We start from the raw sequence: 17,601 nt of genomic DNA, 5'->3' as shown, positions 1-17,601 counted from the left end.
TTGCACCCCAAGCAACGCCATAAATTAGGGTCCTTTTGGGTATTTACATCACTTCTGCCTCAGCATTTGGTCACCCACTTTTTGTCAAGTGATAGTACAGTACAATTTTTTTTAGCGGTATGACTTTCGCATTGCCATTTTATTTATGTGTGTTTTCTTATTTTTATCTTTTGACTATTACCTTATTTGTTCAATCTTAAAGCTTGCTTGATGTCGAATATGAGATAGAAAAGTACGTAAATCATTTCTATTTATAAATAGATCTAGTAGAAAAGCGTTTATCAATATTATAATATTTAAGGAAAAAGTAATTTTCCTTGATAAATTAGAAAATTCATATCCATCTAACTTTTCGAATTTGAGTCCACCCTTTTGAACAACGTTATCCATCCGACCTGGGCCGTGATCCGGCAAGTTGACATAAACACACAATGTCATATATTAATTACAAAAATGCCAAAATGCGAGCTAGCATGGTGGTAGCAATAGCAAAGTTGGTAGCTTGATATAGACGAGCAGGTGGGACAAAAGTCGGAGTCTGGGACTATAGCTTTGCTTTCATGCAAGGATTTGGTTTCTTTTTCTCTCTTTCCAAATGAGGCATAAGCTCCCAACAACAAACATTTAGAGAGAGAAAATCTAGAGAGAGAGAGAGAGAGAGAGAGAGAGAGAGATTAGTGCTAGAAAGATCCCAACATTAAACATTTAATTCGTTTTCGTTGTGTCTAATCTTGCCCGCTACTGGCGAAGCAGTCCTCTCACTCAGTCAGTGCTGCAGGTACAGAGATATTGCTTTGCTTTTTGGCTTCCACATTTACAATTACATGTCTTCAAGCACCACGCCAGAGAGAGAGAGAGAGAGAGAGAGGAGAGAGACCCTTCTGCTCAAACCAAAACTCTGAAATCTGAATCGTTTCTTCCCCAAGAGAGACGGAGAGGTTTTGATTAGGGACCCATATCTTGTTCTTGCCCACAGATTCTACAAAACCCAAAAGTGCTTCTTCTCCAGTCACTTGTGAAAAAAGCAAGAAAGCTTCGTCTCTGATCTGGGTTTTCAGCATCCTCTGTTTCTTGAGCTCCTTCAGCAATTTTTCCTCGAATGCGGTGGAAAGATTCAAACTTTCTCGGAAAATTGGATTCCGTCTCGGTTTTGGGATCTGGGTTCGTTTGCTTTTCTGGTTAAGATGATGGAACATGTGTGCAAGCTCTGCAAAAAAAGCTTTGTGAGCGGCAGGGTCTTGGGAGGTCACATGAGGTGCCATGGAGCAAGAAAATCTGCTAAAACAGAGAAAATGATCGAAATGTGCAGGGTGGATTTTGAGGTTGAAGACGATGATCACGCTGGTTATGGATTACGAAGGAACCCGAAAAAGTCCTGGAAGTTTTCAGGGGACTCGAAGTTTAAAGCTTCTGCAGGGGATGAGACCGTCTGCAGGTGCAGGGTTTGTGGCAAAGGGTTTGATTCGATGAGGGCGATGTTCGGGCACATGAGGCATCACTCGGGGAGGGAGAGGAAGGAGACGCGGTCTTGCGAAGTTTGCTGTAAAGGATTTGAATCGTTGAGAGCTTTAGCTACTCATAGCAGATGCCACTCGGAAAGGATGAGGGGAACTGATGGATTGGAGACTGTTTCTTCAAGCAAGAAGCTTCCTGTGGATTCCTGTCAGTGCAGCAGTGAGACAATCGGGCTGATTCGGAGGAAAAGATCGAAAAGATTGAGGTACAAGAATACTAATTCAAGCTGTTCTTTTTCTAGTTTTAGTGTGAATGAATCTAAGTATGTTACTGAATTCGGGGAAGAAGTAGTAGAGGGGGCTATTTGTTTGATGATCATATCTGGTAGTGGAAGCAATTTGGGTCGAATTAGTTCGGTGACCGAGTCTTCGGATAACAATTCGTTGTCATTGGAAGTTCAATCACCAAGTCAAAAGAATTGGATCATGGAAAATAAGGGTGGTGTTTCTGGTTGTGATGTTTGTGATGATACTGTGAAATTGGTTGATTGCATTTCTGATTGTAAGAATGTCTCTGATGAGAAGAAAGTATTTGAATTTAGCGAAAACGGTCCTTGGTTTCTGAGTGATGAGGAAAAGAAGGTCGAAATGGAAGACAGGTTCTCCAGGGGTGCAGGTTATAAGAGGCCTAGACTGGATGGGGAAACTGCATTTGGGCTGTGTGATACTGAAGTGGAAATGAAGGTGGATATTATCGAGGAAGTAGAATCGGCTGTAGCCGCATTCGGATCAATGAAGTCAGGTTTGAACAATAAACCCATGTTATATGCTACTGAATCTGAAGTTTTTGCTGATTCCCAGAAGAAAAGAGAGCACAAGTGCAGGATTTGCAACAAGGTTTTCGGGACGTATCAGGCACTTGGAGCTCACCAAAGAGTTCACAAATCGACCAGCAATAGTTCTGCCGTAAAAATTGAGGATCATGAAGATAGAATTCCGATTGCCAAGCTTGAATGCAGTGATAATTCAGCAGCAGAAGGGGAGACGGAAAGAGTAATTGAGAATAAGCGTCACAAGTGCTCCATCTGCTTGAAGGTGTTTGCAACAGGCCAAGCTTTGGGTGGCCACAAGAGAGTTCATTTCGGCAAAGACCCCGAGAGAGGTGCACAAGAGTCCAGAGTGCTGAAGCAGCAGATTTCCGACATCTACAATGCATTTGATCTTAGCCGTCCAGTCGAAAATGGTGATGTTGAATTCAAGTCCTGGTGGCTTGGAAATGAACATAAGCAAGAGCTGTTGATGGGTCTGATGCCCAACTGAGAAGTGATTCCATCAAAAGCAGCTTTGGGAGTTTCTAGTGTTAAAGCTTCTGTTTACTGCTTTTGACTAAGGTAGCAGCCCAGGACTTGAATCTCAGCGATACATTTCGGTCCTCAGAAATGTTACTTTTTCCCCCTTCTTTTTTCCATTCTTTTGCTTTTAAGTCCATAAAGTTTGAACATAACACCTCATCTGGGGACCTTCTTAAAACTTGTTTAAGATGCCCGTCCATGTCATTTGTAAAGTACTTCTAAAAAAATATGGGAACCCGTATCTTTTGGTTCTACCCGATTTTATAGTCTCACTAGGTATGAATTACTGTAATCAGACAGTCATACCGAATACATGACAAACCATGACATACATATTGTTTACTTCTTTCCCTCTACGTATCAATCTTCTTTTGCAAGTATGAAAAGATGCCTTTGCCTTGACCCAAAAGAAAACACTCCCACTGCACAACTTTAAAGTGCATTTCAAACTCAAATATCCATTTACATCCTAGATTCAAGGCTTTAAGAACTCCAATCTTTGACTTGCAAGTTTGGCTTGCAGTAAATTTTACGGGCGCGGTTTTTTAGAATATAAATACGTATTAAATACGAACATTTACAATTGACTCATGGCATCTTCATATTATAACGGAAGCTAAAATATGCTTTAATTAAGGGTAACATGTTTTTTTGCAGTGATGCACACACAGGTATTGAATATGCAAAATAATTTGTGCCATATATATATATATATATATATGTGCAGCACAAAATTAAACATCATGTGAGCGTAGATGGGATCACTACTTCAATCGATCTCTGTGCTTTTCTGGCCATGTGCTTGTAATGCCCACTAAAAAAGACATTTTAAGATGTGAGAGTGTGGTTCTCTATACTTGCCGATAATCTTAGAGAGCTGACATCTTTTTTTTTACTTACAAATAATGTATTTTTACCGTATGAATTTTTATAATCAAAACTATTCAGTCTTTAAATTTTCGCTTGAAAATCATCTTTACAATAAATCACTCGAATTGGGTATTATTTAGTTATCTAAATGTATCAAATAAATCAACAGTGTAAGTACAAAGTAGCATATTCACAATGAACAATTGATTTATTTCACACATTTAGATGACTAACGATATTCGATGATTTTTCATAAAGATGATCGAAATTAAGAGACTGAACTGTTCCGATCATGAAAGTTTCACAATGAAGATACGCTGCAAGTAAATGGGGTGGAATGTGATCACACTCATTAATTTGGCTATTTGAGATAAGAAAAAATACATAAAAAAAAGGGAAAATTAGATTTACATCCTTCTTTTTGTTACTCCATTGATTAAAATCCTATTCATTTTCAATTTTTGATCAAGGTCCTTGGGTATTAATAACATCATTAATTATTTGAATAATAAAATATTTTTATTTTTAAATATATTCCTTTTGTGTTAAAAATATTACAATTAGTATATTTATATTTATGGCTAAATTTTTTATCATATATTTTTATTTTTAGTTTGTACCAATTTTTAATTTGCAAATCTTTTTTAATTTGTACCAATTTTCTTTTCATTTTTAATTTGTACCCATATATTAGTTTCTTTTTGTGCCCATATTTTTTAAAGTTTTATTTGTGTTTGTACCCATGTGTATACCATCACGTGACATTGTATATTTAATCAATGATAGAAAAATTACATATGGTATATTTATGTTTTATGCCTAAACTTTGTATCATATATTTATATTTTTAGTTTGTACCCACTTTTAATTTGCAACATTTTTTTTTTAAATTTGTAGTATTTTCTTTTTAGTTTTATTTTGTACCCATTTATTAATTTCTTTTAGCACCTATATTTTTTAAAATTCATTTGTACTCATAATTTTTAATCTTTTATTTGTACCCTAATTTATTTATAATGTACCCATTCTTCTTTATTAATGTACCACTTTGTTATATGTGAAATGTACCAATTTTTTTTTGTAAAATGTACCAATTTTTTTAACACTATGGATACATTCTTTTGCCATTTATTATTTCTTATTTTTACATAGTTTTTATCCATTTATTCAATTAAAATGTTTGAATTTTTTTATTATAACCGCTTCTAATAGTATTATAATGAGGGATTTTAAATTTATAGGATTATAAATCTCATAAAATATCAAACAATTAATGTCAAAACTATAAGAATATAAATATTAATAGTAATATAATGAGGTGTACAAAGTCAAGGGACCTTTATCAAACTTTGAATACTATTAAGGTTTTAATCAAAGAATGTTAAGGATTAGGGACCGCAATCAAATTATCCCTAAAAAAAACTAAAGGTCTGTTTGGTATTCTACTTGAATCCAACTTTTTAAACTCAAAAACAATTTTCAAGTTTTGGGCCTTAAAAACTTGTTTGGTATGACTATTTTCAAAGACTGAACTTAAGACTAACTCAAAACTACAGTTTATTCTCTAACAACACAAAAAATAAGTTTTTAGAGTTTTTAAACTTGAACACTCATTTCTTTTCTCTCTCTCCTCCCCTCTTACCCCAAATCTCTCTCTCTCTCTTTTCTTCTCTCTCTCTGCCTTTTCTTTTTTGTTTTATTTTTTACTTTCTCCGTCTCTCCTCCAATTCACACTCTTCATTCTCTCGGTTCTTTCTGTCACTCATCTTCCTCTATATCTCCTCCGATCATCTCTATTCTTTCTCTTTCCTCCAATCACATCTTACTTTCTTTACTTCTCTCTTCTCTTTCTCCCTCGACCCCCTCTTTATGGATTTCTTTGTCCAATTTAAATTGTAAGATTTAAAATTTTTAAATCGCACACTAAACAAGTTTTTGAGTCTTAAAGAAAATTGTTTTCAAGAAATGTTTTGAAAAATAATAAAAAATTTCAAATAAGATACCAAACAAGCTCTAAACTTTTACTAAACCAAACGATACATATAGATGGTCCCTCGCTGCCTTTGTTCGGAATATCCACTATACATACGAGATGGTGGTGCTTATTTCAAATAACCACTTTTTTCCAAGCACTTACTGTACTAGTGTAGCAACCAAACGCTGCCCTTTTATTCCGAGCATTTTATTCACATGAGAAAGAGAGAGGGAGGGGAACAATAAAAGCCTGGGGGTCATCACAACGACGTGGTAAGACCATGTTTGGTTCCAAGAAGAAAACTTCTAATGCAGCTCGACGGGGTTGATGTTCCATATGTCCTTAGCATATTCGTGAATGGTCCTGTCGCTGCTAAACTTGTACGAGCCTGCTGTGTTCAGGATCGACATTCTCGTCCATCTCTGCTCCCAACAAACATCAGGTAAAATCATTAGCTGCGATTAACTCAAAATATTGCTCGGGAATGTAAAGTACGATGAAATTAAGCAGAGGGAATGTATGCCAGCGATGTATCAATATCGAGGAGAAATGTGTAGCATGTAGCAGCAAACAAGGGCTTGCATGCATGGAGAACTAACCTTTTGGTCTCGATATGCTTCATCGACCTTCTCTTGACATTCTATGTAACTGGGGAAGTCCTTGCCCACAAGGAAATAATCTGCCTGGCCAAATCCTTCATTTCCTTCCAGGGATCCAATCAGTTCGTCATAATTGTACGACCCAAAAACACCGCTTTTGACAAATTCCTTGACTTCTTCAAAACGTGGGTCCGGAACAAACTGCATAAAGGATTCAAGAGAGGCATCAAAATTTCATTACAGAAGAAATATTTTCTGTTCTTTGAAGCATTTTCAATGGATCAGTCTTTCGAAGAACTTGAAAGCACGGGCACAAAAGCAATAATTTGGTTATCGAGACTAACCTTTCCCTCAGCTCGTTCCTTTCTCAGCCCAGCAATCTCATGAGCTTTAGCACCAAAGAGGAAAAAGTTGTCTTCCCCAACCTCTTCTCTTATCTCAACATTGGCACCGTCTAGAGTCCCAATGAGGATGCAGCCATTCATTGCAAACTTCATGTTGCTGGTTCCACTGGCTTCCATACCAGCGGTACTACAAATAAATAACAATTAACAAGAGGCCAAGATAACATAAGGGTTGGTTTGTGAGTGTATACATCAGTATATTGTAGCGCCTTGTACGGGTTCCATAAAACATAGATCCCATGATATATTATCCAACACAAGGAAGGCTCACCTAGATTTTTAGTTTAATACACAATGCTCTGAACTCTCTACTCTACAAGTTACTAACATAAGGGTTGGTTTGACCATTCACCAATATGCTAATCTGCTTGAATTTGACCCTTGATTATTCTCGCAAACCAAGCCAAACCCATTCTTTTCTTACTAAAATATCAATTATTGCTAAAAACCTAAGCAGCGGAAAAAGTTTAAAACCAATTCCTGCTTATGTTTCTCCATTTACCACTCACAGACAGAAAAATCATGTGGCCAGCGAAAAAGTGAATCATGACGGATAAGACTGAATTACCTGATGTGCTGTGAGAGCTCACTTGCAGGAATTAACTGTTCAGCAACACTGACATTGTAATCAGGGACGAAGACAACCTAATATAACAATCAATTTTATAAATAAGTGAGTCAGTAATTCAGATGAATTTACAGCCAATCTAAAATACACACACATAAAGATATTGCATGTGTTGGTTCTTTTACAGAGCCAACTTATATTAACTGTAAGTCAATAAAACTGCAAAATCGCTTGTTTTATCAAGTTATCAGTGCAAGAACCCTATTAACATCAAAGATCTCCATACCTTCAGTAGATCACCGATACTAGGATCATGATTAATGGTTGCCCCTACATCTGCGATAAATTTCACAATTCTCTTGGCTTGCACATACGTAGAAAATGCTTTTCCTCCAAACATACAAACACGTGGAACAAACTTTGATTTCCTTCCTGAAGCACTCATTTCTTTCATTTTCTTGTAGCGGTAAACAATTCCCATAATATTCATCAGTTGTCGCTTGTATTCATGAATGCGCTTCACCTGAACAGAAACATTCCAATAAGAAGAGAACTTTGATCGAGGCATGATGAGAAACACAAGGAAATTTTGTGCAGTGAATAGACCAACGATGCGCAAAGTTGGCTTTGCGGGCATTTATCTATTTAATATACATTTGAAGGAGATTTGAATGCATAGAAATTACCTGTATATCAAACATTGCATCAGGGTTGACAGAATAACCCGTTCTTTCTTTGATCAAGGACACAACTTTCAACTTGTTGTTCCTTTTTGCTTCCCTCCATTGGGTTTGGAGATCCTGATTGTCTGCAAACTATCACAAAACCAAATAACTGAGATAAGTATATGGCCATAACAACGATACTCCAAAAATCATATAAAAGTCAACATAATCTCTAAGTCGTTCAGTCTTGTGAGTTTTACCTTTCGTAATTCGGCCAGTTTTTCAGTATTTAAGACCCAGTCTTCCGTGCCAATCCACTTTGTTATAATGTTACTTAAATCTGGATTACAGAAGCGGATCCATCTTCTTGGTGTCACCCCATTTGTTTTGTTTTGAAATTTATCAGGCCACAACTGCCAAAATTGCAGGTTAGAGATCAATAATAAGAGCAATTTTTCAACATTGAAAGAACCTCGTCTTTACTAAAACTGTCAAGGCTTACCTTATAAAATGAATTAAATACTTCATCTTTCACTATTTCACTGTGTATTTCAGCAACGCCATTTACTGCGTGACCACCCACAACACAGAGATTCGCCATACGTACTAACTTCGGTGGTGGTTCCACCACAACCTTTTTCTTTTTTTCCTCTTCGCGTTTCTTCACAGGTACTTTTTCTTCATCAGCAGATTCACCTTCCTCTTCTGACTCTTCAATTTCTTCACTCAGGACAGCAGTGGAACTCTTTTCGGCATCAGCAGATTCATCTTCCTCTTCTGACTCTTCAATTTCTTCACTCAGGACAGCAGTGGAACTCTTTTCGGCATCAGCAGATTCATCTTCCTCTTCTGACTTTTCAATTTCTTCACTCGGGACAGCAGTGGAACTCTTTTCGGGTTTAACAATTAAATCTGAAAATTTGGCAGGCAAGTCAACATTTTCTAATATTCTCATCTCCTTAAGTTTCTTCTCTAATAAATCATAATCTGCTGTGCCATATTCCGAAATTATGGTCTGAATGAGCTGCAGAATATGCAAATGCAAGGAATCAGTAAATTTTATAAACTCCAAAGGTATGAACTGTTTAACTTTTGTACATAATCCAGCATTACCTCCTCATCTATCATCTGTATGATCTGAACATGTCGAGGAAGCAGCTTCTCCATAAGTTCCAGACTCCATTTCTCCAAGGCCTCAGGTAGAACAGTATGGTTTGTATATGCAACCGTCCTAGAACACATGTGACAGGATGTAAGGGAAAAGAAGTTGCTACGGTTAAGAATGAACTAACAAGTATTCCCACAAATCACAAAAGGTGTTACCTTTGAGTAATACTCCAGGCCTCCTTCCAGTCCAAACCCTTCAAATCAATCAAAATTCTCATCAGTTCAGGAATGCAGAGAGTTGGATGAGTATCATTCATCTGCACTGCCACCTTCTCGGGGAACTCTTCCCATTTGACATTTGCTCCGGATCTTCTCTCAAAACGTGCAACAATATCTTGGAGAGAAGCAGAACATAAAGTATATTGTTGCTTCAAACGAAGTGTCTTGCCCTCCATTGATTCATCCCCAGGATAAAGTACGTAGCAAATCTGTTAATCATTAAACAAACAGCTATTTTACCTATTGAACCATATGTGGTTAAAATAGCAACATAACAAAAGAAACCCGAAAGCAGACGATAACTGGTCAATAAGAATATGCCTGATAAGTAGAGATTTCCGCTGGAACACATATATATTAAATATAAGTTCTTTAAAAGAATGCAGCAAGTGCCCCCCTTCACACCAAATAACTAATAAAGGAAAAATAAGACAACAGAAAACCCGAAGTCTGTATTTTCTGATCAAATTGGAAATTGGAAAAGAAAGAAAACAGAAAGGAAAGGAGTACAATAAACAACCTTTTCAGCATTTGCTAAAGCTTCAGATGCTTTCGTGTGCTCTCCAGAATTAAAAGCATATAAATCAAAGTTCTGTGATGAAGCTTTCGTTGACCAAAGCCGCAAGTTGATTGTGGTTTTAGTTTTGTATCCAGGTATTGGAACATCATAAGCAACAGCATCTATGTCTTCTCCTCCAATCCAATGCTGTTTTCCATCCGAACCAGTAACAATCTTGCCATAAAATTTGACAGGATAGGAGACATCATTTCTCACAATCTCCCAGGGATTTCCCATCTGCAAGATTCAACAAATAATAAGGCATAAAGATTTCACCAAAAACGTTTACAGACAATGATGTAGTTGAAACGAAAGATGAACACATAAAGCATGCATACCTCAAGCCAATCCTCAGCAACTTCTTCTTGACCATCTTTAGTAATCAGCTGTTTAAATAAGCCATACTTGTACCGAAGCCCATAACCCCATGCTGGATAATTTAACGTTGCCAAAGAGTCCAAGAAGCAAGAGGCAAGCCGACCAAGACCTCCGTTTCCAAGTGCAGCATCTGGCTCCTATAATCAAATCATCTATATAAGCTAGTTGTACAAGCACACAGACACAAAACATGCCGAGAAAGACAAACACACACACGTTAAGCAAAATTTATAGAAGTGACCGGTTGCTTATAATGCAATATTAAAATTATGAATGTTCATAACTAAATTTTGATGAAAAGGTAAAGACTGGACCCTCACCTGGTTAGCAACATTTTCTAATTTGTGTCCAAGCTTGCTTAAAGCTTCCGCATATGCACCATCAAGCTCTAAATTACCAATGGCATTTAACAGCGCTCTACCCTACAAAAACAGAACACTGTGACATGAAGCATATTGCAAGCTATAAGCGACAGAAGTGTACATCCACACTTGTGGGGAACGAATTCAGGGAGTTCATAACGAACCTGTAGAAATTCCATTGACAAATAATATGCCTGCTTTGCGTTCAATTTTTCATAATGATTATTTGTTGCATTCCAGTTAACAATAAGCGCATCACGAACACTTTGTGCAGTTGCAAAGAAGGCCTTTGGAAGCTCAAACTTCTCCGGAGAAAACAACGGGGTGAATTCTGCGTGGTATTTGATGCTCGAAGCGATGGAGGCAGCATCAGGTACGAATGAGCTGAATTCGCTTGCAGCATCTAAGTAAAAAAATGCAAAGTGCTAAATTGAGTACAACACAATATCTCGAGTCATTACATTAGAACATACAAAAAAAGGCGCAATCTCTCAAATATATATATATATATATATATATATATGTGTGTGTGTGTGTGTGTGTGTAATTACATATATATATATATATATATATATATCAAAATTGAGAATTTGATAAGCATGATCCGAAACCCTTCCAACAACCAACCACATATTTACCATGTCAGCATAAAAAAAGAGGATCCGAACCCATCAGCTAATTCGTGCCATCTATCGATTCAAGATAGCAAAAATCCAGCTTAACCAGATGATTTCAAGCTCTTAGCCATCTAATCAACAAACCCCACTTCCAGAAACTCCTCAAAAGTTGGGTTTGATTGGAAAAACGGATAGCAAATTATGACCATCAGACTAACAAAGAATCGATTTTTAATACATTTTTCCTGTAAATTAATCACAACCAGATGGTGGTTCCCAATCCTTTTCTGAAACTAACGAGGTAAAATGAGAGTGATGAACAATCAAAGCATGAAAGCATGGGTTTTAAAAAAAAAAAAAATTTATATATATATCAAAGAACAGAGAAGATAAGGAGGATGACCTTGTTCGATGATCGGATTCTTGAGCTCGTGAGGCTTGTCCAGAACGCTCTTCACCGAGAACGAAAACGGCCGAGTCCGATTCAATGTCCTTGTGAACAAAAGCTTGGATTTGTTCTTCCTGGAACCGAAATCGATCAGTTTGGATTGCGATTTGCAATGCCACGCTGTCTCTGCTCCGCTGCGAGTTGCAGAGAATTGGGAAGCTGCCATTGCTGTAATATGCTCTCTCTCTCTCTCAGAACAAGAAGAAGACACTCAGTCTCTGAGTTTTTCTGAGTCACTGAGACTCGTTCGTTTGTTTGCCAATGCGATGCGGATACTACCGAGCTTATGAGTATCTTCCTTCTTATCTCTTTTCACAAGACTTCACTCACTCTCTCTCTCACATAAAAGTCCATTTCCAAATTATCATGGGCCCCACTTTGTTTCTGTTATCAAAAGGACCCGGCTTCTCTGCCCTCATAGTTCTTATACATTCTCATCCTTTTTTATTTTGTGTGGTTAAACCACATTCATATTTTATATTGATTTTTTTATAGAGATAATAAGATAAAAAATAATAATGATATAAAATATTGACGTGGCTAACCGTGACCGCATAAATAGAAGGAGATTAAAGTATATGAGAACTGGGATGGCAGATAAGCCATATCCGTTATTAAAATGCACTTTCCACTTCTTGATTCATATAATAATTGAGATTTGGTAGATGTGGTTTCATCTTATGTGAAATGTTTCTCTCTTGGAAGAATTTATACGTGACAATACATTATTATACTAAAACTTTTGTGTTTATATTTCGTGTAAATTTTACCTCTTAGCTAAGTTATGATGTTCACTCTTTCGTTCAAAGAATTAAATATTTACACATGCGATCTTATTGTACAATATCTGGATCTAATAAAGCACGATCATGGGAAAAAATGTATACCATACATGATTAATTTCAACAATTAAGTATAGTCATAAAGCTAAGTTTCTTTCCTCTATCCAAATTTGAATCTTCTTATTAAAATGCAAATAGTTAGATATTTGAAGGAAGAAAAATTCAAATGACTTATATTATGACACTGTACCAGATCGTATTGTCGCACAATAAAAAAACTAATGAAAATGGTTTGAAAACTTTGAGTTTTAACGATTATAACAAAATAAAGGGTAAAGTGAATAGTACCAGAATTGACTTTTTAGTATAAAAATGTGATTTTTGGTTAAATTAAACAGTACCGGAAACTTTTCGTTAAGTTTCCTAAAAAAAATATTATGTGAAAGGGAACAAAAAAAGTTTAGATTTGAGTAAATACTCTACTTTGAACACCAATTTTGATTTGCTTACCACATCCACACAGCATGTCTTTATTTGTTGATTTCGATGAGTCAACTCTTTGACTGTTTGGGATCCAGCTGAGTGCAATATTTGCATGGTTTCTGTAGTCGCGCTTGCACTTGATCTCTACCGTTTATTTTGTATTTATTTTTCATAAATAAAATAGTAAATATGAAGAATTATTTTGAAGGAAAACCAATGAAAAGAGCTTGAAAACTTTGAGTTTTAATGATAAGGACAAAATAAAGGGTAAAGTGAATAGTACCATGATTGACTTTTTAGTGTAAAAATGTGATTTTTCGTTAAAGTGAACAGTACCGGAAACTTTTCGTTAAAGTTCTCTTATTTTTGAGCTATTTTTCAGGATAAATTATTATTTTAAATAGATTGACAGTTTTAATATTCTGTTAGGTGATGATTGCGCGGGTTGATAGCTCTGGTTCGTTATATTAGCACCGTGTACTTGTAAGCATGTCATTGGATTAACTAAAATGCACATATAATAATTGATATTTGGTAGATCTGGTTTTATCTTATGTGAAATGTTTCTTTTTCGAAAAACTTATACATGATAATACATTATTAGACTAAAATATATGTGATCATATTTCATGTAAATTCTACTTCTTAGCTAAGTTACCATGTCCATTCATTCATGCAAAGAATGAAGTATTTACGCATGCGATGTCAATTATGAATGCGTTACTTATAGTCATAAAGGTAAGTTTATTTCCTTTCATCCGAATTTGAATCTTCTTATTAAAAATTAATTTAAAGTAATTTAGAAATGTTGATTGTGAAAATAAACGATTTAGTGTGTCAGCAACACTATTCGATATATGAAGTGATAATGCAAGTAGTTGGATCTTTTTTTTAAAAAAATTCAATGATTTATATCATGACACTTTGTATACAGGACGGTGTTACCGACACAATTAAAAAAAAAACTAATGAAAAATGTTTGAAAATTTTGAGTTTTAACGATAAGAACAAAATAAAGGATAAAGTAAATAGTACAAGAATTGACTTTTTAGTATAAAAACATAATTTTTCGTTAAAATAAACAGTACCGAAATTTTTTCGTTAAAGTTATTTAAAAAAAAAATGTGAAAAGCAACCAAAAAAGTTGAGATTTGAGTAATACTCTACTTTAAACAGCAATTTTGATTGCTTACCACATCCACACGGCATGCCTTTATTTGTTGATTACGATGAGTCAACTCTTTGACTGTTTGGGATCCAGCTGAGTGCAATATTTGCATGGTTTCTGTAGTCGCGCTTGCACTGGATCCCTACCATTTTCTTTTGTATTTATTTTTCATAAATAAAATAGTAAATACGAAGAATTATTTTGGAGAATTGGATCATAGGGATTAACGCACACAGACAGTTGATAAAAAATTGTTAGGCCACAATTTTTTTATTTTTTATATTTTTCATGTAAAATAAGACTGCTTTACTTTTAAAAATATAAAAAATATTTAATTGGGACAGTACGATTTTTTATCAACATTCTGTGTGCTTTGATCCTTAGGATCCCTAGGATAAATTGACAGTTTTAATATTTTATTAGGAGTGTGATTGTGCGGGTTAATAGCTCTGGCTCGTTTTATTTGCACGGCATACTTGTAAGCATATCATTGGATGAACTGAAGAGGTGTTACGAGGTGCCCATGGGTCATGAGCGATGACAACCGTTGGTTCAGATTTTTTGTCCTGAGCGATGACAACCGTCGGTTCAGATTTTTTGTCATGAGCGATGACAACCGTCGGTTCAGATTTTTTGTCATGAGCGATGACAACCGTTGGTCCGAATTTTGGAGAAAGCTAGTAACCAAAACTGCTGACCATATACTTTTGGGTCCCTATAATCTTTTTATAATCAGCGTGACATCTTATTATTAGACTTATAGACTTTAAATGTGTGTCATTTCAGCACATTAACAGAATGACTAATGAAATCGTACATGAATGATCAAATTAATTTGCGACAAACTTCAGAGATGACCTTGATTGATTTTGAAATTAAGAAATTAAGAAATTAAAATGAGAAGTTAGATCAATTTCAACGACCATTTGTAATAAAATCACAATTCTGAATTGCGAAATGAATTTTGTATTCCTTAGTGTTTTATTACGGTCTAATGATATTCCTTTTTTTTACCGTAAGTGAGTAATTTTAGGTTAACATTTTGAAATCACGAGTTCGATACTAATTTATTCCCACCGTGCATCATTGTATCAAAACAAAAAATAAAAAAATTTCTCAAACCAAATTCAATTTGGAATTTTTGGACCTTTGATTGACCCAATGCACTTACTTGTGTCCCAACCATACCAATTCATAATTGACCAAAAAAATAACCATACCAATTCATAGGGCCCCAATATAAGGGACATATAGGGCCATTTAACCATATGGAATCCAAAACCATTGACCATACAAAGACCAACAAAAGAAAACATCAGCCTGGGCCCATGCCACGTCATACTCACATCACTTTCTGATCAAAAGGTATAACAATGTCAGTATGTCACATGCTTTTTTTTTTGTCAATAAATAATGTCACATGCTAAGCAATAGGTAAATGAGTAGCTAAACTTATCACGTCAGCCCTTTTAGGCTCCCACAAATGGCCTCCCACCACCACCTCCACCACGCTCACCACCACCAACCTCCACCCCCCACCACCGCCATTTGCTGCACCAGCTCCTACAACACCTGCTGCTGCACCCAAACCCACAACCCCTACCCGCCACAACCACCACCGCCACCAGCCACAGACCCACTTCTCCAAGCCCTTGCTTCTCAGTTTCTCCAATCCACCCCACCAGATCCCTACTCTCCCCACCACAATCTCCGCCCCAAAAACCCTCACCACACCCACAATGCCCACCACCCAAAACACCGTTTCCGCCAACAACCACCACAAGACCAACTTATCTCCTCCCTCCTTTCCCGCATTGAAGCCCTCGAATCCTCCCTCCACCACTACTCCTCCTCTGCCTCGCACTGCTCTCACTCTCCGTACTCCCGCTCTCTCAGAGACTCCGCCGCCCGAGTGATTCAAACCCAGTTCCGTGCGTTCCTCGTTCGCAGATCCCGAACCCTCAGGCAGCTCAAAGACCTCTCATTCATCAAGTCTGCTTTCACCTCTCTCAAATCCTCGATTTCCAGTGAAACCCACTTGGATTTTCACGCCATTTCTCAGAAATCCATCAATTTACTTCTCAAGCTCGACTCGATTCAGGTAAATAATTTCATGGGTAATTGCAATTTTACTAATTTTTGATAAAGTTACTGCCTTTTTTGTTATTTTCTTTGAGGTTTTTGGTTGTGCATTTTGTTTCCAGGGCGGCGATCCGATTGTTAGGGATGGGAAGAGGTCGATTAGCAGAGATTTGGTGAGGTTTTTGGAGTTCATTGATGGGGTTGTTATGAAAAGGCATGGACTTTCACTGAAAGCAGTGAAGAATGTGAAAGGGGTGAAGAATGTGAGGTTTGGTCAAAATGTTAACAAACCACGGGTTTTACCCGCCAAGTGCGGTCGCGATATGGGATGGGATCAGAGGGAGAAGATTGAGAATTTGAGGGATAGGATCGAGAAGATTCGCGGGTTTGCTAGAATTGCTGAGAATGATGAGGAAGATGTGGAGCTTGAAGGATTTCAGCATGACAGTGATGAAGATGAAGAAAACCTTAGACTTCGATTTAAAAATGGGGTGTTGGTGAAAGGGCATGGGCTTCAACCTAAGGTCAAGAAAAATGTGAGCTTTGCAGAGAATGGGAATGTGTATCGGGTCTTTAGCAACTCCGATGAACCAGTCTCGGGTTGGGATGGGAGTGATTCTAGTGATGATCATGGAGAGCTTGTTGAGAACCGTTGCAGTGAGGTTGAAGAAGTTAAGGGCATTGCTCAGGAGACCGAGGAGGATGATGAGGAGGCGCACACCGAGAATGGCGAATCACCACAGGCCAGCAGTGATGGAGAAAGAAACCCCAGAGCTAGAATGACTCCGAGAAGAGAAGATATTTATGAAACCAGAGGCCGTGATCAAGTTCAGAATGAGTATATGCTATTCCCTTTGCCGGTGAAGATGGAGTCGAAATCTGATATCTTGAAGAGAAATAAGGCTGTGAAACTTTGAAATGAAGGGATGTAACCAGAGATTTTGTTTTGTGTCCTACAATATTTGTGCGGCTATCCGGTTGGACATTAGGTCTTCGCCATTCAAATCATTATGTTTTGATCGATTAGTAGAACGCCATGTCGGGTGGGTGTTCGATCCATCCCCTCTGCTGCTGAGAGAGGGAGGCTGCAAACCATTCTGTAAGATGTAACCTTCCACTCTTTACCATTGTCTGCTTGTTCTTACATTTGCAGTGTTTACCTATTTGAGTTGTATGGCCTAGTAACACTTATTTTTATACCTTAACTTTCTCACAAAAGATGCAAAGACAACATAACGCAACGTTCATGTTAGAGAAAATGAATGCAGATTACCGAGACTTATTACGCGGGCAAAAATGGAATACAGAAAGCCGAGTACTTCAAAATCTGCAACTGCAGCTCTGAAGAAAGAAAAAACCTTGAACATCATACAAATTTGAGGACACCCTTCATTTCCAATCCCCACATCCTTTCTTCCATCGACAAATTAGAGGACACCCTTCAATTAC

The 17,601-nt window shown here is 36.9% G+C and overlaps 3 protein-coding genes across 3 annotated transcripts; 2 read left to right on the top strand and 1 right to left on the bottom strand.

The window, feature by feature from the left end:
• The first annotated feature begins 605 nt into the window (after positions 1 to 605).
• LOC126582713 (uncharacterized) lies at positions 606 to 3,150 on the top strand. The gene has a single exon (XM_050246889.1). The coding sequence runs from the start codon at positions 1,185 to 1,187 to the stop codon at positions 2,772 to 2,774; it is 1,590 nt and encodes a 529-aa protein (XP_050102846.1). The 5' UTR covers positions 606 to 1,184; the 3' UTR covers positions 2,775 to 3,150.
• A 2,521-nt stretch (positions 3,151 to 5,671) lies between these two features.
• Positions 5,672 to 11,935, bottom strand: LOC126582711 (alpha-1,4 glucan phosphorylase L isozyme, chloroplastic/amyloplastic-like). The gene is made up of 15 exons (XM_050246887.1): positions 11,593 to 11,935; positions 10,737 to 10,975; positions 10,531 to 10,632; positions 10,171 to 10,347; positions 9,794 to 10,069; positions 9,211 to 9,482; positions 9,001 to 9,118; positions 8,390 to 8,911; positions 8,148 to 8,300; positions 7,909 to 8,037; positions 7,509 to 7,745; positions 7,223 to 7,299; positions 6,595 to 6,781; positions 6,251 to 6,451; positions 5,672 to 6,073 (listed from the first exon to the last, which is right to left on the bottom strand). Exons 1-15 carry the CDS (start codon positions 11,801 to 11,803, stop codon positions 5,957 to 5,959), a joined length of 3,018 nt encoding a protein of 1,005 aa, XP_050102844.1. The 5' UTR covers positions 11,804 to 11,935; the 3' UTR covers positions 5,672 to 5,956.
• Positions 11,936 to 15,490: 3,555 nt separating this feature from the next.
• LOC126582767 (BAG family molecular chaperone regulator 8, chloroplastic-like) lies at positions 15,491 to 17,296 on the top strand. Its single transcript, XM_050246952.1, has 2 exons — positions 15,491 to 16,171; positions 16,275 to 17,296. Exons 1-2 carry the CDS (start codon positions 15,554 to 15,556, stop codon positions 17,067 to 17,069), a joined length of 1,413 nt encoding a protein of 470 aa, XP_050102909.1. The 5' UTR covers positions 15,491 to 15,553; the 3' UTR covers positions 17,070 to 17,296.
• Positions 17,297 to 17,601: the final 305 nt, after the last annotated feature.

The sequence above is a fragment of the Malus sylvestris genome, chromosome 9 (assembly GCF_916048215.2).
Source record: "Malus sylvestris chromosome 9, drMalSylv7.2, whole genome shotgun sequence".
Classification (NCBI taxonomy): domain Eukaryota; kingdom Viridiplantae; phylum Streptophyta; class Magnoliopsida; order Rosales; family Rosaceae; genus Malus; species Malus sylvestris.
Note: the sequence above shows the minus strand (reverse complement) of the source record. Positions and strands in the feature narration are given on the sequence as shown.